This window comes from Diprion similis, chromosome 4 (genome assembly GCF_021155765.1).
Source record: "Diprion similis isolate iyDipSimi1 chromosome 4, iyDipSimi1.1, whole genome shotgun sequence".
NCBI lineage: Eukaryota > Metazoa > Arthropoda > Insecta > Hymenoptera > Diprionidae > Diprion > Diprion similis.
Genome location: NC_060108.1, coordinates 20737649 through 20761509, shown reverse-complemented (window position 1 = coordinate 20761509; position 23861 = coordinate 20737649). Strand labels below are relative to the sequence as shown.

The window sequence follows — 23861 nt, the reverse complement described above, 5'->3', positions numbered from 1 at the left end:
GTTAAAAATAGGAATCGAAGTTTTTCTTGCCGAAATCATTAAACTATGAATTGGTAACAAGACTATTCGCATTTATACATTAACTTATAATTATGATAATTATTGTTTCTAATTGCTGGTTGAAAATTAATTCCAGTCAAAGAAAATATCTGTTGACGTCAGATTGCTTTCACTGATGAAGTTTTATTTCAAATAACTGTAACGCCGTGCTACAAGAGATTCTATATTAAAACTTATCATTACACAGAGTAATTACTACATAACTAAGCAAAAGTAGCACAGGATGAACTGTACGATATCAGGCTATTTTGACAAAATTGCAATTATGCTTCAACTGCTAAAACACTTTATTAGGCGATAGTTTTACAACATAATGCAAAAAGATAGGACGTATATTGTGTAAATACTCATAAATCTTCAGGGTTATCATATACCTACATTATTAACATCTATTACCAAAAATGAATATCATTGTACCGGAAGAAAGTTAATCCTTGATGTGTTTTAGTAAGCACAAGTTACAAAACTGCTACGATGATAACGTCCGAATTGAAACAAAAAGTAAGCGAAATTATTGCCATAATACAGCTTGATAGTATATTTTTGTTTCGCAGTATTTTTTCATATAGATTCATAAATTGAAGTTATTTCCAGAATATCATGTGATTCTATATCTCAACTAAAAAACTGCTATCTGGATGTATATAAATCCAACATTAATATTTCCACAGATTTTCACTCATCTTTACAAACTTGCAACGCCATACAAATGTATTTCCACGTATATCTGAATTTCGTCACTATGTTTAAACATCCTCACGTCATGAGAAAAAAAAACAACATTTTGTGGAGTTTTGAGGATATCTTGAAAGATGAGAAAACAGGTGACGTATGACATCACATGATGTAGAAGTAGGCATACTTACAGCCTAATATCCTCTTTGCATAATTTTGGAAGTCTATGCGACTAATTTGTTAAAAGTAAAGTTAAGTTTTAAAAAGAAAATAATTATTCATCTGGCTCTTAATACAAAATTTTTATCATTCCACTCAATATATATTTATGCTCAGAAACGATATCACTTGTGAGTTTGCATCATCCAATAATATGCTTATTCTAATCTTGGAAGTTAACAATCATATCAATAACGTCAAATCATACAGAATTTTGGAAATTAATATTATTTAATACAGCAGTCACGTTTCAGAACTAGTTTATTCATACGATCATTCTGAATAATCAAAAGTAGTCATCTCTGTTAACGCTTTAGTTTTGAAGCCCAGCCAGGGCTTTGAGGTTCGGTGAGTGGTTTCTCGGAACGAATGACAACTGGGGGTTTGTAAATTGGCATTGGTCTTGCTTGTATCTCAGCCATTTTTCTAAGTTCTGCTATTTCACTCTCAGTTCGTTTCAGTTTTTCCGCTTCCGCTTCTTTCTTCAGCTTCTCTACCTCCTGTTCTTTCTGCTTGATTCTTTCATCAAACTCCTTCCTCTCTTTTGCCCTTTTATCTGTGTTTAATTGAAACTCGTGATCAGATAATACTTTTATAGGGTTTGGATCATATTTGCTCTTATCTTCCTTCAATTTACAATTCTGTGAAGATTGGGCACTAGAAACCACAGATGGATTTTGATTTTCTTGATTTGAACACTTATTCTTAGTAAGCAAACAATTTCTTGAACCACTTTTTGAGCTTGGTAGTACGGAAATGCGAGTTTTTTGAGATAAAGGAGGAGCAGAGTTTGAAGTTTTATTCCCTGCATTTATATTCTCTTTCGATATACCGCGCACCAAAACAGGTTTAAATTCTGGAATTGGCTTTGCCTGAAAGATTCTAGCTTTTTTATCTTCTTCCAGAACAGTCTTTATGTAGTTTTCCTTCTTCTTCAGCAAGTTCTTATCTCTTTGTTCAAAACTGAAGGGACAAGGTTTAGTATTATGCTTGGCAGTATTCGCTTCTTTAGGAACACTGAGCATAGGCTTCTTGAAAGTGGGAACGGGCCGCGCATGAAAGGTTCCTTTTGTTTTATTTTGTTCCTCATTCATCAGTTCTTTCATCTTTTTTTCTTTTCGCTTTTGTAGCTCTCTGTTTCGCATTTCAAAACTGAATGGCATTACCTTGGTTGTGGTTAATTTAGCACTTGTTATGTCTGGCACCCCAAAGTTTGAAATCTCAGCATCTTGAACTGCTACTCCTTCCTTGGTCGAAACAACTGTGGGTACAGTGACTTTTACTCTCATTGCCTCCCGATTTACTTTATCCTCCATATTTGGTTTACATATTTTTGTCGCTGTTGGAGCGGGAGGGTGAGTAGAACTCACTGATCTATTCCTAACAGTTTTAGGTGCAGAATTTTGTGGCAAACTTTTTAGGGAATTAGCTCTAGGCATATTTCCGCGAGCAGAATGTTTTCGAAGCTCTCGTATCTCCTGCTGCTCACGTTCCTCCTGACTCAAGATGGTTGTAGGTCTTGTTCTTAATTTACATCGCAAAGCAGGTGAAATTGGTACTGTTGCAGACACACTAACCTGTCGTACCTTCTGCACAGGCCCAAGTTTTGTATTCTTCGAACTTATTGATCTGAACCGTTTTGGTGTCCCAGTCTGAAACTTGGATATTGCCTCAGCCATGCTTACATATTTGTTAGACCTCCTTCTGTATTGTATCAAACTTCGCCTACGAAGTTGACATGTAGAAAATCTTGGCATATGCCCCTTATTTGAAAAACGAGATTGCTGCGAGATATTAGAAGCACGTTTTCTATGATCTGGAACAGGCAGAGTATTTTCAACAATACCATTATTGACCAGCAAGTTGTTGGCAGCTTGAGATTCAAGTTCAGTAGGAAGTAATTTAATGGCATTCTTCGTGTCATCAGTAATAGGATCTTCGTCTACTTTTAATACATCATTCATAGGAAACTCTGCAACATCTTCTGGATCTTCAGCAGTTTTTGGCATCTCTTCAGTAGCGTTTACCATGCCGTCCACAGGAAGATGTTTCATATTTAAGAGATCATCTATGTCAGTTGGCTTTTTTTCAGACTGCATAACTGAAACATTGTTACCAATTTCGGCATTTTCTATTTGTTGTACATCCTGTACGGATAGATTATCCTGTGTCTTTACATGCTGGATTGTTGAACATGGTTCAATGGTTGATATTGCAACGCTTCTCTCACATTTTCTCAACTTTTCAGATGGTTGTGCTCTTCTAATCCACACAGGAATAGGATTGCTTGGAGTCGAACGAACAGCTTGATACTTCGTCAAAGGCTTCAATCCTGTGGTTACTGGTGTGGATGTCAATTTTGACGGTGTACTTCTAATGCTATGCGACCTTCTTGAATTCTTGCGGGCGGAAAGTTGAAGGCTGGCCATAGCTTCAGTCAACACATTATCATATGTAGTTTCTTTGACTGTTGCATTCTTTTTACTCAAATTAGGTACAACCTTAACAGGAGTCAACTTTGCTATCTCTATGTCTTGTGTCAAAGAATCATTTGATTCGGGAACCTTCAACATACTTTTTACAGCTTTTGTATCTCTTTTTGTCTCTTTATCCAGTTCAGCACTAGGAGCTGTGTATGAGAACTGTTGTACCACTGGTTGAGGCTCCAGATCCTCGTGTTCCAGGTCAAAATAGCCATCGTCCAGTGGTTGTGGACTGGATTCAAAGTCCGTCCACTGCGGAGCATTCAAATGCCACACGCCGTCCATAGAATGCTTCTCCTCAAAGCAATCTTTGAAATAAATCTCCCACAAGGTTTGATGCTTCCTAAAACCAGAAATAAAACGTCACTTGTCATCCATTTTATAATCAGAGCATTTGCAATACAATTTTTGTAAAATTTTTATGAACATTTGGCTCTTATAAAATTTCTCTTTCAGTTGAGTGTCTTACTCGGTATTTTCATTATCAAATAAGTGGTTTGTTTGGAGGATAAATTTTATCTAGCAGATGGGAAAACCACGCCATAGTTATTGAATGCCATTCATCGAAGTGAAATAAATTAGAGGTTTGGCATAAACTATGCTCAATAAACTCTAGACATGATCTAATTAAATCATAACACAATGCGAAAAGTCAAATCATGTCTATGTAAGTAACATGATCATCGCAAAAAGATGAAACGAAGAGCCAATTCGAAAATCTGATTCGGTATTTAAAAGAATTTTTTTAAAAAGTATCCTTTGTCGTGTTTGTGATCTCAATGGTGAAGTGATACGTCTATATATATAATTTTAAGGACCTCGGGATACGAACCCCTAATTCTTAAAACCAGAGTCAGAATAAAAGGAAAAAGTTCACACCTCACTACAGTACAAATGAAAAATATCTAAATTAGCAATACTCACTTCTTCAGGTTCAATATTTTGCCTCTTTCTCTGATGATCAAAGCTTAAATAGTGTGAAGTTTCCAATCAAAACGGATAAGTTGACTTTTGACGGACAGCGATCCTACGAACGCTCTTTGTACGAAACGCACATACGAACAGATCTCGAAGAATTTCAACGGCCACGGACGCCAATTGTTTGAAAACTTTTTACACCTCTTGTAATTGGCTGAAATCTGAACGGTCTCCCCTCCAAACCAATCTCGCAGAACTACCAGCCCAACGCTGCGGAAATACCTAGTTACAACTTCAGTCATACAAACCATTGACTACGGGTGCGTTCCGAAAGTAGGTAGCAACATTAAAAACTCCCTAAGACACAGACAGAACTACCCACGAACTCGGCAGCCCAAAAGAGATAAAAGATTGTTGACAGCACAAGACTTTAAAAGTCGTAAAATAATTGTCTTATGCGCAACTTATCTGACGTCTATGAGGCCCCAAGGACATCATTCAGGCATGAAGATACTTTTGGGCATATATATATATATATAGGTATATGTTTAGGTGCCCGAAAATGGTGCGTAACACATCATTTCGCTATTCGAGTATTTCGTGTTATCAGTACCCAATTGGTATGATTATTATTTCTGATAACCCCAGTCGACCCAAGATGTACCTCCAAACTGCTTGGAAATGATATTTTTGCTGTAACAGTGAGTTGAGCTGTACTGACAAATTTGTCATCCCAAATATGTATGCTGAAATTAAATGGAAAACCTTTAATGAACATCACATAACCGCTTCAGCGGTGCGTATATGTATGCATGATTTTCTATGAGCTAGTGGTACTACACTTGTGCTATGCAATGGAACCATTGACTTTTAGACATTGTCAAAAAAGTTTAGTAGCGAATATGGTTTGTAAACCATCAGGGTTAACATCAGTTTTTAAAGTATTAATATTAGACAGAATGATAATATGCATACAAAAAGTAATTTTCTCCTGCCACAAGAGTTCGTATTTATTCACATTAGACTTCATAAAAAAATACATGTAACTACAGAGTGCATACATAAATTACTTACAATTGTCATGTGGAATTGTCAGGCCTTGTGAATATTTTTTTAAATATTTTTCATAGCTTTCCTAAATACATTTCAGATTATTTTGGTTGATGAGTTACTGTAGTATAGCAATGAGTTCAGAACTGGCTCTATAACGTTTAATTGCTTTTCCGAATGAATATCAGGACACTTTCAATTCAACACGCAGGATGTTATTATCTGGCCTGAAATTTCATCTGAGCTTATTCTGTTATGCAAGGATTCTGTTGCAGGCACATCCTATACATGCAATATTTGTTCATTACTGTCTTTTTTCCATAAATTTTCTGCATATTGTCTTGGAATTGTTGGTTTTAGTTTTCTTTTGTCTTTTGTGTGATTATTAATTCACTACAGTGGAAGGCCAGAATGGACGTATTATTTCTATAAATTAGTTCAGAATGTAGTACTTTGCAAAATCATTATTTATGGATTATTCCACTCATCCTGTTTAAAAAATGAGTAATCATTTATGTAATGTTTGAATATATTATTGTACGTATTTACCTATAAGATATAGGTCAGATAAAGGTTGCTGTAATCGTTGCTTGGGAAAATTTTGTGTATTAATAAATCTCTCAATTTAGATCATATGATCGGTCAGTGTGTGGAATTTCATTTCATATCTTTTTTCGTAATGATATTCCATCACAAGATGTAATTATTTAAGTATTATAATGCCGAACAACTTTCACGCAATCTGAGAACTCAATGTTTCATAACATGCAATAATTTTGTTATGAATGCACGTCTATTGGAATTGATCTAGTTGAGAAGATTGCTCAAATTATTTCCCTTGTTTATATATCTACCTATATAAGGTTTATGAAAGTTAATGCAGCAGGTTCTATAATATTCAAAGCTATCTTGAGCATCAACATTTGAAGCTTTGAAGATTTGTTTAAAGAGGTAATGCATACATATTGATATACTTTTGCCACTGCGGAGTGTAATGTATAATTTGAAACTTACTAATTAGTGTGTTAAAATGTGTCACATATCCCCACTCTTCAAACAAGGACCGAAAGTTCTTATTGTTCAATGAGAACCTGTGTTACCAAGATTTTGTTTGGTAAAAAAGTTATATTACTTATTCTCAGACACCAAATTCTCATCCTATCAAACTTGCTGTGGTTCTTCGTCCTGTTCGGAAAGCAAGGGGACGCCCTGATAGTCTATACTTTTATTCTCAACTTGGGACGGTCTCCTGTTCTGCCCAGGTAATAGCAGCGGAGGTGCGGTGCCGCAAGGTGTTGTGGGCGCTGATCGAGAAAGCCACCTTTTTGACTTACTTCTTGAAGTTGGTAGGCCAAGAGGCATATACATTTTCCCTCGAGCTCTTCTGGGCCTAAATGCGACTAATTCCCCAGGACTTAGAGGCCGTGTTAAGACTTCAAACGAGCTCAAACTATCAAGCATTTGTGGTTGATTTTGCGTTGCTAAAACGTTGACGTTTGACTCGTGTGGAAACTGGACAGGGAGCTGGTGGATCTTATCCAATAATTCCCTCACCTATAATCCAAAGTTAACACAAAAAATCGGAAATTTAGTGATAATGGGTTATTGTTATATCGATCAACCGTACTAAATGAACCCTTACCTCTATGGTGGGAGTAGTTGCTCTGGGAGGTGAGCAAGGGGATTGAGCTGCCAGACTAGAGATATCAGAAGCTGTCCTATGGTTTGCTAATGAAATGATAGAGCCACCGTTCAAGTTTGGACCTCGGCTGCATTCAACAGTCGACAATTCATCTATGCTATTATTACAGGAGTATGGTGGTGGGATAATGGTGTTAGCCTCGTTCACCACATTGCACATAAAACTTGAGCTCAGGGAATCTAATGTACTCGCGTGAGACAACGAGCGAAAGTAACGCATCACCAAGCCTGAAGTACTTTTGCCTATGCCTTCGTCATAGCCAATCACCAATGGATAGAGATCTGGCTTTGATGTCACCTGGATGTCATTATGCAATGTATCAGACAGATTCTTTGGTATTTTTAAGGTTGTGAACAGGGAATATTTACCTCATTGTAAGGCGGTGGTAGAGCTTGAAAGAACGAACTGCATCGGCTGTAATGTGGAGGTAGGTAACAGGAAGCCGCTGACGTTCTGTCTGATGGAGACCCATCTTCAATTAAACTGTTTGCATAATGGTTCCAAAACCAACGAGCGCACACACCTGTTATTACAAGTCCTGCTAATACAGCCGCCCTGTAGAGAATATATAATGTATAAGGTGCAACCAAAAAGAAGATAAGTCAACTTCACAGGATACAAAAATTTAGAATTAAGTTTATGTTTCTGACTATAAACAAAAATAATATCGAAGAAACACTAGACATAGTAGTTATGGCCAATCGTAATTATATACCAATTGCTAATCGTATCACACATACCATAAGTACCAATAGGTCGAAATCGGAATTGTGAACATCCCTTTCAGCAGTTGGCCCCCTTTTCGGGCACAGGTATTGAAAAGGAAGTGTTTCTAAATTCACTATATTAGTTACAAGCAAGTTTCGTTGTTGCACTTATTAACTTGTTAAACTCAAGTTTAACGTGAATCGTTGTGTGATTTTCAGGGTTTACTGGTATATTTCCCATAGATGACGGAATAGGCGTACATGAATCGCTTCACAATTGTTGGTAATTTATAGTACATAATAAAATTATTCAGGTTTTCTTTAGGTGTTCATCATTAAGAGTTTGGAAATGCGCGAGAAATTGCATAATACATCGCTAATTGCGAAAATAACGCTCTCGCGAAAATTGTGTTGACTATGTTCACCAAGAAAATAGTTTTTGAGCACTCAAATTATGATGATGAGGAAAAATTATATTATTTGCAGTATATTAAGTACCCACGACTGCATACATTCCTTATTTAATTTTATTTATTAAAGCGCGTTATATTTATCTTGACCGAAAAAATGAAATTATTTAATATTAATTGCGAATAGGAGTTTATTTTAGAAACTTAAATGATACAGTAATTATGTTCTTTACAAGAACCAGATATGTTTGGGTTACTTAAAAATTCTGTATATCAAAAATGATATCGAACCTTAAATCGTAGCTGTCTTTAAAACTGATTGTTAAAAAAATATAGCACTTTCGCTCGTACCATGTTATTACATAATTTCCTTCGAGGTTCCTGATCTTCACTGTTCTTATAGCTGTTGTGTCAAATAGTAACCATGCTACACGTACAAAAATATTTCATCGAAAAAATTAATTTTAACCGCACTTCAATCGATCACAATCACGTAATGATACACTCAGCTAAATATTAAAAAAAAATCTTACGACTACAAGTAGAAAGGAATTCACTGACTATCAGCACATTTTCCAGCCACAGATGAGCGTCGGACGGGCCTTGTATTGATCGGCTTCATCCAAACTCCACAGACACGCGTTGCTTTAACGCAAAGGCGCAATTTTTTTAGGAGGGACAGTATTCGAATATAATTGAGGTGCCTTATTTTATTTTCACTGTTACTTGGAAAAAAAAGCTGAGTCAAAAAATCAAATTATTTAGACTCTCAAAGGTTCGGGATAATTTTGGACATATTTGAACGATATATGTAGAACACTGCCGGAGAGTTGCAATAGGATTCTGCGCTACTCGCATACACGTAATGTGTACCTATTATGTGGCGTTTGGATCATAGACATATAAAAGGCACGCGGCTGGTCTATTTTCAAGTGGACACTATAAATCTTGTCAATCTGAATAAGATTTCTTTAAATTCCAATATCAAGTTATGTACTTGCTATTGGCAGTTAATAAAAGGTATATGAGAGCTCGATCGAAATGCTACGATTCCGATTTGCTTAATTATTTTTTTCTTGGCTGGTCTTTAGCTTTACAGCATCTCTGGCTGTATTTTATAGCTGCTATAAATTACGACCAGCTTTTCAAATATTCGAATTTAGCTGAGCTTTTTCAGTCTCTAAATTATTTTGCGAAAATTAAAAGATCCCTCTGTTCTAGTTGTAACTTTCAAATTCATAACGGGCTGAACCGATGTTTGATTTCGAACATAAAAGAAGTGATTTAGTCGTTAGTGAATTCGCTTTGCATAATTTATTTCCAGAAATAATTTAAAGCTGATTGTGGTATTCTTGCGAGCTATATGAGTTTGTGGAGAACTGCAGAAAGCTATATCAATGACCTACGAAGTATATCAGTGCGTTCCAGAGAAAAAAATTTAACAGCGATTAAGCGTTTAGAGCACGATGGGTTGCCTGTAATCAGGTGCTTGGTGTTGTAGCACGTCAACCACAAGATCTCCATCCTCTTTGGTTCCGACTTTCAACTCATGCCAATGAGTAGTCAGCACCAGCACTAGTCTGCGGCAGCGTTGGCAGCAGCAGCGATGTGGCATATGCATTGCTAACCTGTACCAAAATTTTCCTCGTTTTATCTAGAAAATGTTGCCGTTTCCGAAATAACCCGGTCGAAAGAGTAGTAAATGATTTGATAGTAATCTCTATGTGTTATGTACATATTTAAAATTTTAAAATGAGGGTGTCACTAGTGATTTTCGGTGTCTTGCAACTTTTGGACATATGTAGATTCTCATTAGCATGGGACAACGAGGAACTGGAAGTCTTCGACGTCGTCGAGGAAGTTAATCAGAACTTCTACGCTCTCTTAGGTGTTCCCCAGGTAAGTGGAACGTCTCGTTAATAAACATTATAATTTTCGTGTATTGAATCCTTGAATCTATGACCAATCTGTGTTCTGTATCGCATCAAATTACAGCATCTATGAAGTGTATCAGACCGTCCCTACAGAAATCGGTGTTTTTAAATTATTCGCCAATTTTAATCTTGATTTTATTAATATGGTTTTCCTTTAGTTTCATGTCATTAATAATCATGATATTCCATTCAAGGATGCCAATTCTACGGATATTAGAAAAGCTTTTAGGCGGTTGTCGCTTCAGCTGCATCCAGACAAAAACAGTGCTCCAGATGCTGACGAAAAATTTAGGCATGTAAGTAATTCTCAAGATTTAATTAATGTATAGATACTATTGTTTTTCTGGAGGTGTGCATTGTTTATTGCATTTCATCTCTGCTCTGGCCGCAATAATTCTTGCTATCTTAATTTTCCTAACTCATAGCTAGTCGCAGTGTATGACGTCCTGAGGGACCCCGGAAAACGGGAACGATATAACAATGTTCTTGTTAATGGGCTGCCTAACTGGCGATCGGCTGTATACTACTATCGTCATGTACGAAAAATGGGACTATTAGAAATGAGCATTATATTATTTATAGTTATTACAATTGGCCAGTATATCGTTGGATGGGCGGCGTATTTTGAAAAAAGATATACTTATGTAAGTACCAGATGACTATGCAAGAATAATAGGGCTGTTGAGTAACAAAATAAAGATGCTTTTTGTCAACTTTAAACATATATAACACCGCTCTTATAATCACTTTCTATTATTACACAATTTGATCAATTCATCACGCTATACTTTGTTACCTTGCTAACAGTAATGTACCTTTCACAGGAACAAGTATTAGGGAGTAAGCTGCAGAAAATGCAGAAGAAAAATCGTAAAGGTAAAATGGATGTACCAGACTTGGCAGATATCTTGGAGAAAATTCCAACACCAAGTGTATGGAATACTCTGCCTTTCCAACTTCCTCGGTGGACATTCTTTTCTATTGTTGGCATTCCATCTGGCATCCGAGCTATCAAGGAAGCACTAGCAGAAAGAAGACGTAGAAAGAAGGAAGAAGAAGAAATGGCTTTGTGAGTGAAGTTTCATGATTCTTGAAGTAACGATCATCTTTTATAAATCATTATATTAATCCTCTGTATGATTCTCTTTATAAAGGTAATCAAAGATTATTGGCTCAATGTTCAAATATTGCTTTTCATATCCTCAGAGCACAAATGAATGAAGAACCCGAGCCTGAGCCCGCACCACGGGGTCCAAGACGACGCCGAGCTGGTTTTACACTACAAGAACGTAGTGGAAGTAATTTTAGTGAAATTCATAATTGTAAACAAGATAATTATCAGAAAACCCATGTGGTTGAAAAGCCAAAAGCTACTGGAGGAGGCCTTTGGACTGATGACGATATATCAGAATTGATTAAACTTGTAAAAAAATATCCTGGAGGCACAACAGATCGATGGGAAAAGATTGCAGATTCCATGAACAGAACTGTTACTGAAGTCACGCACATGGCCAAAAAAGTAATTAAGTTTAATAACTTTTTTATTTTCGTGAAAATAAGTTCGAGTTTCGTTAAGATCATTGAATAAGTGAGATATGATATGTGATTCTTAAAGGTCAAAGATGAGGGGTTGAAACCAAATCAAGGTGTTGAAGAAACTAATTTAGAAGATTTACCAAAGAAGATCAAAACTCGTGCTGAGATAACAGATTCAGTTGGTGAATGGAGTCAAGAACAACAAAGAGCACTTGAAGCTGCATTAAGTAAATATCCCAAGGGCATGTCGCAGGATCGTTGGGAAAAAATCGCGGCTTGTGTCGACGGAAAATCTAAGGTTTTTCTGAATATTCATTACTATCCAATAATATTTATGGTGTATCATTATGGTCAATATATATGTTTTATTCTTTGTTTCGTAGGAAGAGTGTCAGATACGCTATCGACAGTTAGTGGAGCTCATCAAGAAAAAACAACAGCAATAGTAAAGTGGAAGACATGTGTTGAGAATCGTTTAGTTTTCATACCTTTCAGGAAGTTATTTATTCAATAAAAATACCACTATTATTTCTCACATCGAGTGATGTGAACAGACGTGGAAAACGTGCATGTACAGTATTGTAAATAGGTATTTATGTATGTTGTGAATTACATGCATGTGTATATCCTGAGAATCAATCTACTTCATCTATTTTTATTATCAAGCTGGAAAAATACTGTTTGTAACTAATATTACGACTTGTTTGATCACATTCGAACTGAATACACGGGCTCAAATCTATTTTCATATAATTGCTTTTGTGATTGTTTCTTACTGTGAAAATACAGAAATGGTTGTACGAAGCGAGACTCTGATTTGAATTATTACTTGTTCATCACTGAATCTTGTAAGAATTATCTATATCTCCACGTCACTTTGTCTACTTTTGTTACCATAACACCGGGCTCCACGCATGCTTTTTACGCACGATCGTTGAAAATGGAATGCCTTGTTATGTTTTACGAGCATTTTCAGGAGTGGTTATATGTGACCAATTTCTTTTTATCAAGTCAAATCGCCAAATTGATTCTCATAAAATTTGCACAGGACACTGTTTCTACTCCAAAGTAGTCAAGTAAGCTTTTCCACCTGATCTTACTTCCGGTTTAGAAGCTGCCGTCGCTAACACCCTTAATTTTGAATGTACAACAGTGGGTTTTGAATTACAGTTTCATTGTCTCGAATGCCAGTATTGAAAATGTATGAGGATTTTTCTCCACAAATCTTGACATCAAAATATTATGAAAGCATATCGAGCAATCATAAAATAAATTGGTTTGCCTATAAAATAAACATAGACAATTGATATAGGCAAGGAAAAATGAAGAACACCGCTGATTTATGAGTGCTATATTCGAACAAACTAGCACTGTTTCGTTGTGCCTCACGCGAAAATTTATGAACTTTTTAACCGAAGCGGGCTGATTCATAAGTAGGAACGGTTTATGACTATGCCTTATCGTTTTTTATAGTGAGAATGCGCCGCAATAGCATCTCGCTGAGTTGATTCTAGCACTTTACAGAATGGGCCACATTCCGGCTGTTCTTTTGATGGACTACAGGCAATCGTTTTTTCTTGCAGCCGATCTTCAATATCACGTGTGGATGAATTGCTTCTGGCGTATGTCCTTCTTTTTTGCTGAGTTCTTGGAGTAAAACATTTGTCATCTTACGATCTAATTGAACAAATTTTGAGCGACTTATTGGACCCCAAGGAATACGAAACAGACATTTGAAACATCGTATGACCAACAGTCAAGGAAACAGGTAAATTTCTTGTTCTCACTCTTGAACCTTACTTGTAGCGTCTCTAGACTGGGCGCAATCGAATCCTCTCGCAAAATTACGTAGATGTGATATAGAAAAAATTGATTCCAGCATTACCGAGAATCGTCCAAATTTTCACCAAAAATGCGAAGGAATTGGCGTTGCTTTTTTGGGGTTGAAAAATCTTTTGTCTCGGAATCGATTTGTATGACCCTTTCTAGACTGATTCGACCCCCAGAAACTCAGAAAACAGATCAGAAAAAGCGAAGGACCAACAACAGTAAGATTACAAAGTAAAGAGCACCAGCAAGGAATTGACAACATGGCAGTTTTTCATTTTTCAGCTGCAACTCTCGATCCATTGCTCGTAATGTGTTCGGGCTGAGCGCAATCAATTCCTCTTGCAAAATTAAATCGACATGGTGCACCAAAGAATTGATTCCAGAATTTTTGAGAGTCGTCGAAATTTTCACCAAAATTCTAACGGCCTTACTGGTCTTACTTTATTTTGGGTGAAAAATCTTTTTTTAAGCGAGAAATTTTTCGTCAGAATCGAACTGCATGACCTTATATTGACCAATGGGGGCCCTAGGAACCCAGAAATCGCACCAAAGGAATCGTAGGAACAAAAGCAGTGCAATTACGGAGAAAAGATCAGCAGAGAAATGAGAAAAAAACGAGCCTTTCATATTTTGGCTGTAACTCTCGATTTGTTGCTAGCAGCGAATTGGTACTGCGCAGCTGCGTTCAATCGATTTCTCTCGCAAAATTACGACGGAATAGTGCATGAAAGAATTGTTAGCAGCGTTTTTAAAATTCGTCGAAACTTTCACCAAAGATGCAAAGGGGTTAGCCGTACTTGTTTTTAAGCTGACGAATCTTTTGCCTCAGAATCAAATTACGTGACCTCATCTAGACGAATTGGACTCGGAGCAACGCAGTAAAAACATGAAAACAAGCGTATGACCGACAGCTGAGGACATACGAAGAGAACATACAACTATTAATTTATCCATTTATCCGTTTATTCTAATTCAGATTACACAAAACAATACTACATACAAACTACAATAACTACTATGCAATATGTTACTTTGTAATTTGCTGCTCCATGAGGGTAATATGTACGTATTATTTTACTCTTGTATATAGAAGTCGGCTTTGCTGTGGAATGTACAACTGTTTTTCTATAATTATTCGTAATTGATTTTTATCAATTTGTCACTTGGTTGCGCACTATGATACACTGGCACATGAACACTTGTACATACATACTATAATAAGGGCATGTTAAATAAACTGCAACTGTATTAGGAGCAAAACTTTATGGCTCAAAATTTGTCATTTTCCTTCCCTGTCGTTCTGTGATCCCAGTGTTCAATTCATTATTTTTTAGCTGTAACGCTCGATCCGTTGCTCGCAGCGTATTGGGACTGCGCTTAATCGATTTCTCTCGCGAAATTACGTCAGAATAGTGCCCTAAAGAATTAATTGCAGCACTTTTCAAAGTCGTCGAAATTTTCGCCAAAAATCCAAAGGGGTTAGCCTTACTTTTTTTGCGATTTTTGGAGCTGAAAATTTCTGATCTCCGAATTGATTTGTATGACCGTTTCCTGGCTAATTGGAACCCCAGGAACTCAAAAAACACATTGAAAAAAGGGTAGGACCAACAGCAGAGAAATGACGATGAAAATCTGCAGTTATTTGGCTGTAACTTTCGATCCGTCACTCGCAGCGTATTGGGACTGCGCTTAATCGATTTCTCTCGCGAAATTACGTCGGAATAGTACCCTAAAGGTTTAATTGCAGCACTTTTCAAAGTCGTCGAAATTTTCATGAAAAATCCAAAGGGGTTAGCCTTGCTTTTTTTGCGATTTTTGAAGCCAAAAATTTCTGGTTACCGAATTGATTTGTATGACCGTTTCTCGGCTAATTGGAACCCCAGGAACTCATAAAACACATTGAAAAAAGGGTAGGACCAACAGCAGAGAAGTGACGATGAAAATCTGCAGTTATTTCGCTGTAACTTTCGATCCGTCACTCGCAGCGTATTGGGACTGCGCTTAATCGATTTCTCTCGCAAAATTACGTCGGAATAGTACCCTAAAGAATTAATTGCAGCACTTTTCAAAGTCGTCGAAATTTTCGCCAAAAATCCAAAGGGGTTAGCCTTACTTTTCTTGCGATTTTTGGAGATAAAAATTTCTGGTCTCCGAATTGATTTGTATGACCGTTTCCCGGCTAATTGGGACCCCAGGAACTCAAAAAACACATTAAAAAACGCGTAGGACCAACAGCAGAGAAATGACGATGAAAATCTGCAGTTAATTGGCTGTAACTTTCGATCCGTCACTCGCAGCGTATTGGGACTGCGCTTGATCGATTTCTCTCGCGAAATTACGTCGGAATAGTACCCTAAAGAATTAATTGCAGCACTTTTCAAAGTCGTCGAAATTTTCGCCAAAAATCCAAAGGGGTTAGCCTTACTTTTCTTGCGATTTTTGGAGCTAAAAATTTCTGGTCTCCGAATTGATTTGTATGACCGTTTCCCGGCTAATTGGGACCCCAGGAACTCAAAAAACACATTAAAAAACGCGTAGGACCAACAGCAGAGAAATGACGATGAAAATCTGCAGTTAATTGGCTGTAACTTTCGATCCGTCACTCGCAGCGTATTGGGACTGCGCTTAATCGATTTCTCTCGCAAAATTACGTCGGAATAGTACCCTAAAGAATTAATTGCAGCACTTTTCAAAGTCGTTGAAATTTTCGCCAAAAATCCAAAGGGGTTAGCCTTACTTTTTTTGCGATTTTTGGAGCTGAAAATTTCTGATCTCCGAATTGATTTGTATGACCGTTTCCTGGCTAATTGGGACCCCAGAAACTCAGAAAACACATTAAAAAACGCGTAGGACTAACAGCAGAGAAATGACGATGAAAATCTGCAGTTTTTCGGCTGTAACTTTCGATCCGTTGCTCGCAGCGTATTAGGACTGCGCTTAATCGATTTCTCTCGCAAAATTACGTCGGAATAGTACCCTAAAGAATTAATTGCAGCACTTTTCAAAGTCGTCGAAATTTTCGCCAAAAATCCAAAGGGGTTAGCCTTACTTTTTTTGCGATTTTTGGAGCTAAAAATTTCTGATCTCCGAATTGATTTGTATGACCGTTTCCTGGCTAATTGGGACCCCAGGAACTGAAAAAACACATTAAAAAACGCGTGAGACCAACAGCAGAGAAATGACGATGAAAATCTGCAGTTAAATGGCTGTAACTTCCGATCCGTCACTCGCAGCGTATTGGGACTGCGCTTAATCGATTTCTCTCGCAAAACTACGTCGGAATAGTACCCTAAAGAATTAATTGCAGCACTTTTCAAAGTCGTCGAAATTTTCGCCAAAAATCCAAAGGGGTTAGCCTTACTTTTCTTGCGATTTTTGGAGCTAAAAATTTCTGGTCTCCGAATTGGTTTGTATGACCGTTTCCTGGCTAATTGGGACCCCAGGAACTCAGAAAACACATTAAAAAACGCGTAGGACCAACAGCAGAGAAATGACGATGAAAATCTGCAGTTTTTCGGCTGTAACTTTCGATCCGTTGCTCGCAGCGTATTAGGACTGCGCTTAATCGATTTCTCTCGCAAAATTACGTCGGAATAGTACCCTAAAGAATTAATTGCAGCACTTTTCAAAGTCGTCGAAATTTTCGCCAAAAATCCAAAGGGGTTAGCCTTACTTTTCTTGCGATTTTTGGAGCTAAAAATTTCTGGTCTCCGAATTGATTTGTATGACCGTTTCCCGGCTAATTGGGACCCCAGGAACTCAAAAAACACATTAAAAAACGCGTAGGACCAACAGCAGAGAAATGACGATGAAAATCTGCAGTTAATTGGCTGTAACTTTCGATCCGTCACTCGCAGCGTATTGGGACTGCGCTTAATCGATTTCTCTCGCAGAATTACGTCGGAATAGTACCCTAAAGAATTAATTGCAGCACTTTTCAAAGTCGTTGAAATTTTCGCCAAAAATCCAAAGGGGTTAGCCTTACTTTTTTTGCGATTTTTGGAGCTGAAAATTTCTGATCTCCGAATTGATTTGTATGACCGTTTCCTGGCTAATTGGGACCCCAGAAACTCAGAAAACACATTAAAAAACGCGTAGGACTAACAGCAGAGAAATGACGATGAAAATCTGCAGTTTTTCGGCTGTAACTTTCGATCCGTTGCTCGCAGCGTATTAGGACTGCGCTTAATCGATTTCTCTCGCAAAATTACGTCGGAATAGTACCCTAAAGAATTAATTGCAGCACTTTTCAAAGTCGTCGAAATTTTCGCCAAAAATCCAAAGGGGTTAGCCTTACTTTTTTTGCGATTTTTGGAGCTAAAAATTTCTGATCTCCGAATTGATTTGTATGACCGTTTCCTGGCTAATTGGGACCCCAGGAACTGAAAAGACACATTAAAAAACGCGTGAGACCAACAGCAGAGAAATGACGATGAAAATCTGCAGTTAAATGGCTGTAACTTCCGATCCGTCACTCGCAGCGTATTGGGACTGCGCTTAATCGATTTCTCTCGCAAAACTACGTCGGAATAGTACCCTAAAGAATTAATTGCAGCACTTTGCAAAGTCGTCGAAATTTTCGCCAAAAATCCAAAGGGGTTAGCCTTACTTTTCTTGCGATTTTTGGAGCTGAAAATCTCTGATCTCCGAATTGATTTGTATGACCGTTTCCTGGCTAATCGGGACCCCAGGAACTCGAAAAACACATTAAAAAACGCGTAGGACCAACAGCAGACAAATGACGATGAAAATCTGCAGTTAATTGGCTGTAACTTTCGATCCGTCACTCGCAGCGTATTGGGACTGCGCTTAATCGATTTCTCGCGCAAAATTACGTCGGAATAGTACCCTAAAGAATCAATTGCAGCACTTTTCAAAGTCGTTGAAATTGTCGCCAAAAATCCAAAGGGGTTAGCCTTACTTTTTTTGCGATTTTTGGAGCCGAAAATTTCTGATCTCCGAATTGATTTGTATGACCGTTTCCTGGCTAATTGGGACCCCAGGAACTCAGAAAACACATTAAAAAACGCGTAGGACCAACAGCAGAGAAATGACGATGAAAATCTGCAGTTAATTGACTGTAACTTTCGATCCGTCACTCGCAGCGTATTGGGACTGCGCTTAATCGATTTCTCTCGCAAAATTACGTCGGAATAGTACCCTAAAGAATTAATTGCAGCACTTTTCAAAGTCGTTGAAATTTTCGCCAAAAATCCAGAGGGGTTAGCCTTACTGTTTTTGCGATTTTTGAAGCTGAAAATTTCTGATCTCCGAATTGATTTGTATGACCGTTTCCTGGCTAATTGGGACCCCAGGAACTCAAAAAACACATTAAAAAACGCGTAGGACCAACAGCAGAGAAATGACGATGAAAATCTGCAGTTAAATGGCTGTAACTTTCGATCCGTCACTCGCAGCGTATTGGGACTGCGCTTAATCGATTTCTCTCGCAAAATTACGTCGGAATAGTACCCTAAAGAATCAATTGCAGCACTTTTCAAAGTCGTTGAAATTTTCGCCAAAAATCCAAAGGGGTTAGCCTTACTTTTTTTGCGATTTTTGGAGCTGAAAATTTCTGATCTCCGAATTGATTTGTATGACCGTTTCCTGGCTAATTGGGACCCCAGGAACTCAAAAAACACATTAAAAAACGCGTAGGACCAACAGCAGAGAAATGACGATGAAAATCTGCAGTTAAATGGCTGTAACTTTCGATCCGTCACTCGCAGCGTATTGGGACTGCGCTTAATCGATTTCTCTCGCAAAATTACGTCGGAATAGTACCCTAAAGAATTAATTGCAGCACTTTTCAAAGTTGATGAAATTTTCGCCAAAAATCCAAAGGGGTTAGCCTTACTTTTTTTGCGATTTTTGTGGCTGAAAATTTCTGGTCTCCGAATTAATTTGTATGACCGTTTCCTGGCTAATTGGGACCCCAGGAACTCAAAAAACACATTTAAAAACGCGTAGGACCAACAGCAGAGAAATGACGATGAAAATCTGCAGTTATTGGGCTGTAACTTTCGATCCGTCACTCGCAGCGTATTGGGACTGCGCTTAATCGATTTCTCCCGCAAAATTACGTCGGAATAGTACCCTAAAGAATTAATTGCAGCACTTTTCAAAGTCGTCGAAATTTTCGCCAAAAATCCAAGGGGGTTAGCCTTACTTTTTTTGCGATTTTTGGAGCTAAAAATTTCTGGTCTCCGAAATTATTTGTATGACCGTTTCCTGGCTAATTGGGACCCCAGGAACTGAAAAAACACATGAAAAAACGCGTGAGACCAACAGCAGAGAAATGACGATGAAAATCTGCAGTTAAATGGCTGTAACTTTCGATCCGTCACTCGCAGCGTATTGGGACTGCGCTTAATCGATTTCGCTGGCAAAACTACGTCGGAATAGTACCCTAAAGAATTAATTGCAGCACTTTTCAAAGTTGTTGAAATTTTCGCCAAAAATCCAAAGGGGTTAGCCTTACTTTTTTTGCGATTTTTGGAGCTGAACATTTCTGATCTCCGAATTGATTTGTATGACCGTTTCCAGGCTAATTGGGACCCCAGGAACTCAGAAAACACATTAAAAAACGCGTAGGACTAACAGCAGAGAAATGACGATGAAAATCTGCAGTTTTTCGGCTGTAACTTTCGATCCGTTGCTCGCAGCGTATTAGGACTGCGCTTAATCGATTTCTCCCGCAAAATTACGTCGGAATAGTACCCTCAATAATTAATTGCAGCACTTTTCATAGTCGTCGAAATTTTCGCCAAAAATCCAAAGGGGTTAGCCCTCCTTTTTTGCGATTTTTGGAGCTAAAAATTTCTGGTCTCCGAAATTATTTGTATGACCGTTTCCTGGCTAATTGGGACCCCAGGAACTGAAAAATCACATTCAAAAACGCGTGAGACCAACAGCAGAGAAATGACGATGAAAATCTGCAGTTAATTGACTGTAACTTTCGATCCGTCACTCGCAGCGTATTGGGACTGCGGTTAATCGATTTCTCTGGCAAAATTACGTCGGAATAGTACCCTAAAGAATTAATTGCAGCACTTTTCAAAGTTGTTGAAATTTTCGCCAAAAATCCAAAGGGGTTAGCCTTACTTTTTTTGCGATTTTTGGAGCTGAAAATTTCTTCACTCCGAATTGATTTGTATGACCGTTTCCTGGCTAATTGGGACCCCAGGAACTCAGAAAACACATTAAAAAACGCGTAGGACTAACAGCAGAGAAATGACGATGAAAATCTGCAGTTTTTCGGCTGTAACTTTCGATCCGTTGCTCGCAGCGTATTAGGACTGCGCTTAATCGATTTCTCTCGCAAAATTACGTCGGAATAGTACCCTAAAGAATTAATTGCAGCACTTTTCAAAGTCGTCGAAATTTTCGCCAAAAATCCAAAGGGGTTAGCCTTAATTTTCTTGCGATTTTTAGAGCTAAAAATTTCTGATCTCCGAATTGATTTGTATGACCGTTTCCTGGCTAATTGGGACCCCAGGAACTCAAAAAACACATTAAAAAACGCGTAGGACCAACAGCAGAGAAATGACGATGAAAATCTGCAGTTAAATGGCTGTAACTTTCGATCCGTCACTCGCAGCGTATTGGGACTGCGCTTAATCGATTTCTCTCGCAAAATTACGTCGGAATAGTACCCTGAAGAATTAATTGCAGCACTTTTCAAAGTTGTTAAAATTTTCGCCAAAAATCCAAAGGGGTTAGCCTTACTTTTTTTGCGATTTTTGAAGCTGAAAATTTCTAATCTCCGAATTGATTTGTATGACCGTTTCCTGGCTAATTGGGACCCCAGGAACTCAAAAAACACATTAAAAAACGCGTAGGACCAACAGCAGAGAAATGACGATGAAAATCTGCAGTTAAATGGCTGTAAATTTCGATCCGTCACTCGCAGCGTATTGGGACTGCGCTTAATCGATTTCTCTCGCAAAATTACGTCGGAATAGTACCCTAAAGAATTAATTGCAGCACTTTTCAAAGTTGTTGAAATTTTCGCCAAAAATCCAAAGGGGTTAGCCTTACTTTTTTTGCGATTTTTGAAGCTGAAAATTTCTAATCTCCGAATTGATTTGTATGACCGTTTCCTGGCTAATTGGGACCCCAGGAACTCAGAAAACACATTAAAAAACGCGTAGGACCAACAGCAGAGTAATGACGATGAAAATCTCCAGTTTTTCGGCTGTAACTTTCGATCCGTTGCTCGCAGCGTCTTGGGACTGCGCTTAATCGATTTCTCTCGCGAAATTACGTCGGAATAGTACCCTAAAGGTTTAATTGCAGCTCTTTTCAAAGTCGTCGAAATTTTCATGAAAAATCCAAAGGGGTTAGCCTTGCTTTTTTTGCGATTTTTGAAGTCAAAAATTTCTGGTTACCGAATTGATTTGTATGACCGTTTCTCGGCTAATTGGAACCCCAGGAACTCATAAAACACATTGAAAAAAGGGTAGGACCAACAGCAGAGAAATGACGATGAAAATCTGCAGTTATTTGGCTGTAATTTTCGATCCGTCACTCGCAGCGTATTGGGACTGCGCATAATCGATTTCTCCCGCAAAATTACGTCGGAATAGTACCCTAAAGAATTAATTGCAGCACTTTTCAAAGTCGTCGGAATTTTCGCCAAAAATCCAAAGGGGTTAGCCTTACTTTTCTTGCGATTTTTGGAGCTAAAAATTTCTGGTCTCCGAATTGATTTGTATGACCGTTTCCCGGCTAATTGGAACCCCAGGAACTCAAAAAACACATTGAAAAAAGGGTAGGACCAACAGCAGAGAAATGACGATGAAAATCTGCAGTTATTTGGCTGTAACTTTCGATCCGTCACTCGCAGCGTATTGGGACTGCGCTTAATCGATTTCTCTCGCGAAATTACGTCGGAATAGTACCCTAAAGGTTTAATTGCAGCACTTTTCAAAGTCGTCGAAATTTTCATGAAAAATCCAAAGGGGTTAGCCTTGCTTTTTTTGCGATTTTTGAAGCCAAAAATTTCTGGTTACCGAATTGATTTGTATGACCGTTTCTCGGCTAATTGGAACCCCAGGAACTCATAAAACACATTGAAAAAAGGGTAGGACCAACAGCAGAGAAATGACGATGAAAATCTGCAGTTATTTCGCTGTAACTTTCGATCCGTCACTCGCAGCGTATTGGGACTGCGCTTAATCGATTTCTCTCGCAAAATTACGTCGGAATAGTACCCTAAAGAATTAATTGCAGCACTTTTCAAAGTCGTCGAAATTTTCGCCAAAAATCCAAAGGGGTTAGCCTTACTTTTCTTGCGATTTTTGGAGATAAAAATTTCTGGTCTCCGAATTGATTTGTATGACCGTTTCCCGGCTAATTGGGACCCCAGGAACTCAAAAAACACATTAAAAAACGCGTAGGACCAACAGCAGAGAAATGACGATGAAAATCTGCAGTTAATTGGCTGTAACTTTCGATCCGTCACTCGCAGCGTATTGGGACTGCGCTTGATCGATTTCTCTCGCGAAATTACGTCGGAATAGTACCCTAAAGAATTAATTGCAGCACTTTTCAAAGTCGTCGAAATTTTCGCCAAAAATCCAAAGGGGTTAGCCTTACTTTTCTTGCGATTTTTGGAGCTAAAAATTTCTGGTCTCCGAATTGATTTGTATGACCGTTTCCCGGCTAATTGGGACCCCAGGAACTCAAAAAACACATTAAAAAACGCGTAGGACCAACAGCAGAGAAATGACGATGAAAATCTGCAGTTAATTGGCTGTAACTTTCGATCCGTCACTCGCAGCGTATTGGGACTGCGCTTAATCGATTTCTCTCGCAAAATTACGTCGGAATAGTACCCTAAAGAATTAATTGCAGCACTTTTCAAAGTCGTTGAAATTTTCGCCAAAAATCCAAAGGGGTTAGCCTTACTTTTTTTGCGATTTTTGGAGCTGAAAATTTCTGATCTCCGAATTGATTTGTATGACCGTTTCCTGGCTAATTGGGACCCCAGGAACTCAGAAAACACATTAAAAAACGCGTAGGACTAACAGCAGAGAAATGACGATGAAAATCTGCAGTTTTTCGGCTGTAACTTTCGATCCGTTGCTCGCAGCGTATTAGGACTGCGCTTAATCGATTTCTCTCGCAAAATTACGTCGGAATAGTACCCTAAAGAATTAATTGCAGCACTTTTCAAAGTCGTCGAAATTTTCGCCAAAAATCCAAAGGGGTTAGCCTTACTTTTTTTGCGATTTTTGGAGCTAAAAATTTCTGATCTCCGAATTGATTTGTATGACCGTTTCCTGGCTAATTGGGACCCCAGGAACTCAAAAAACACATTAAAAAACGCGTAG

The 23861-nt window shown here is 38.1% G+C and overlaps 3 protein-coding genes across 7 annotated transcripts; 1 reads left to right on the top strand and 2 right to left on the bottom strand.

Annotated features, from left to right (window-relative positions):
- Nucleotides 1-1209: 1209 nt before the first annotated feature.
- LOC124405518 (targeting protein for Xklp2 homolog) lies at nucleotides 1210-4585 on the bottom strand. Its single transcript, XM_046880472.1, has 2 exons — nucleotides 4362-4585; nucleotides 1210-3780 (listed from the first exon to the last, which is right to left on the bottom strand). Exon 2 carries the CDS (start codon nucleotides 3720-3722, stop codon nucleotides 1260-1262), a length of 2463 nt encoding a protein of 820 aa, XP_046736428.1. The 5' UTR covers nucleotides 3723-3780; nucleotides 4362-4585; the 3' UTR covers nucleotides 1210-1259.
- A 753-nt stretch (nucleotides 4586-5338) lies between these two features.
- Nucleotides 5339-8848, bottom strand: LOC124405525. Of its 4 annotated transcripts, none has more exons than XM_046880484.1 (5): nucleotides 8576-8848; nucleotides 7848-7905; nucleotides 7476-7662; nucleotides 7048-7404; nucleotides 5339-6959 (listed from the first exon to the last, which is right to left on the bottom strand). In XM_046880484.1, the coding sequence occupies exons 2-5, from the start codon at nucleotides 7883-7885 to the stop codon at nucleotides 6567-6569; spliced, it is 975 nt and encodes a 324-aa protein (XP_046736440.1). In that variant the 5' UTR covers nucleotides 7886-7905; nucleotides 8576-8848; the 3' UTR covers nucleotides 5339-6566. The 4 variants fall into 4 exon arrangements, with proteins under 4 accessions (XP_046736440.1, XP_046736439.1, XP_046736441.1 ...); XM_046880483.1 differs by having other exon boundaries at nucleotides 7848-7948; nucleotides 8587-8848; XM_046880485.1 differs by having other exon boundaries at nucleotides 8587-8848.
- Nucleotides 8849-9792: 944 nt separating this feature from the next.
- LOC124405520 (dnaJ homolog subfamily C member 1) lies at nucleotides 9793-12333 on the top strand. Of its 2 annotated transcripts, none has more exons than XM_046880475.1 (7): nucleotides 9793-10123; nucleotides 10353-10454; nucleotides 10584-10694; nucleotides 10983-11227; nucleotides 11365-11677; nucleotides 11774-11992; nucleotides 12078-12333. In XM_046880475.1, exons 1-7 carry the CDS (start codon nucleotides 9977-9979, stop codon nucleotides 12138-12140), a joined length of 1200 nt encoding a protein of 399 aa, XP_046736431.1. In that variant the 5' UTR covers nucleotides 9793-9976; the 3' UTR covers nucleotides 12141-12333. The 2 variants fall into 2 exon arrangements, with proteins under 2 accessions (XP_046736431.1, XP_046736430.1); XM_046880474.1 differs by having other exon boundaries at nucleotides 10584-10802.
- Nucleotides 12334-23861: the final 11528 nt, after the last annotated feature.

Coding starts and splice junctions, on each gene's coding strand:
- LOC124405518 (XM_046880472.1), bottom strand. CDS start 3,722: ATGGACGGCGTGTGGCATTTGAATGCTCCGCAGTGGACGGACTTTGAA.
- LOC124405525 (XM_046880484.1), bottom strand. CDS start 7,885: ATGTTCACAATTCCGATTTCGACCTATTGGTACTTATG. Junction 7,663..7,847: donor TCGACCTATTGGTACTTATG/GTATGTGTGATA, acceptor TATTCTCTACAG/GGCGGCTGTATTAGCAGGAC. Junction 6,960..7,047: donor CAACTACTCCCACCATAGAG/GTAAGGGTTCAT, acceptor TTTGGATTATAG/GTGAGGGAATTATTGGATAA.
- LOC124405520 (XM_046880474.1), top strand. CDS start 9,977: ATGAGGGTGTCACTAGTGATTTTCGGTGTCTTGCAACTTTTGGACATA. Junction 10,455..10,583: donor CTGACGAAAAATTTAGGCAT/GTAAGTAATTCT, acceptor CCTAACTCATAG/CTAGTCGCAGTGTATGACGT. Junction 11,228..11,364: donor GAAGAAGAAGAAATGGCTTT/GTGAGTGAAGTT, acceptor TCATATCCTCAG/AGCACAAATGAATGAAGAAC.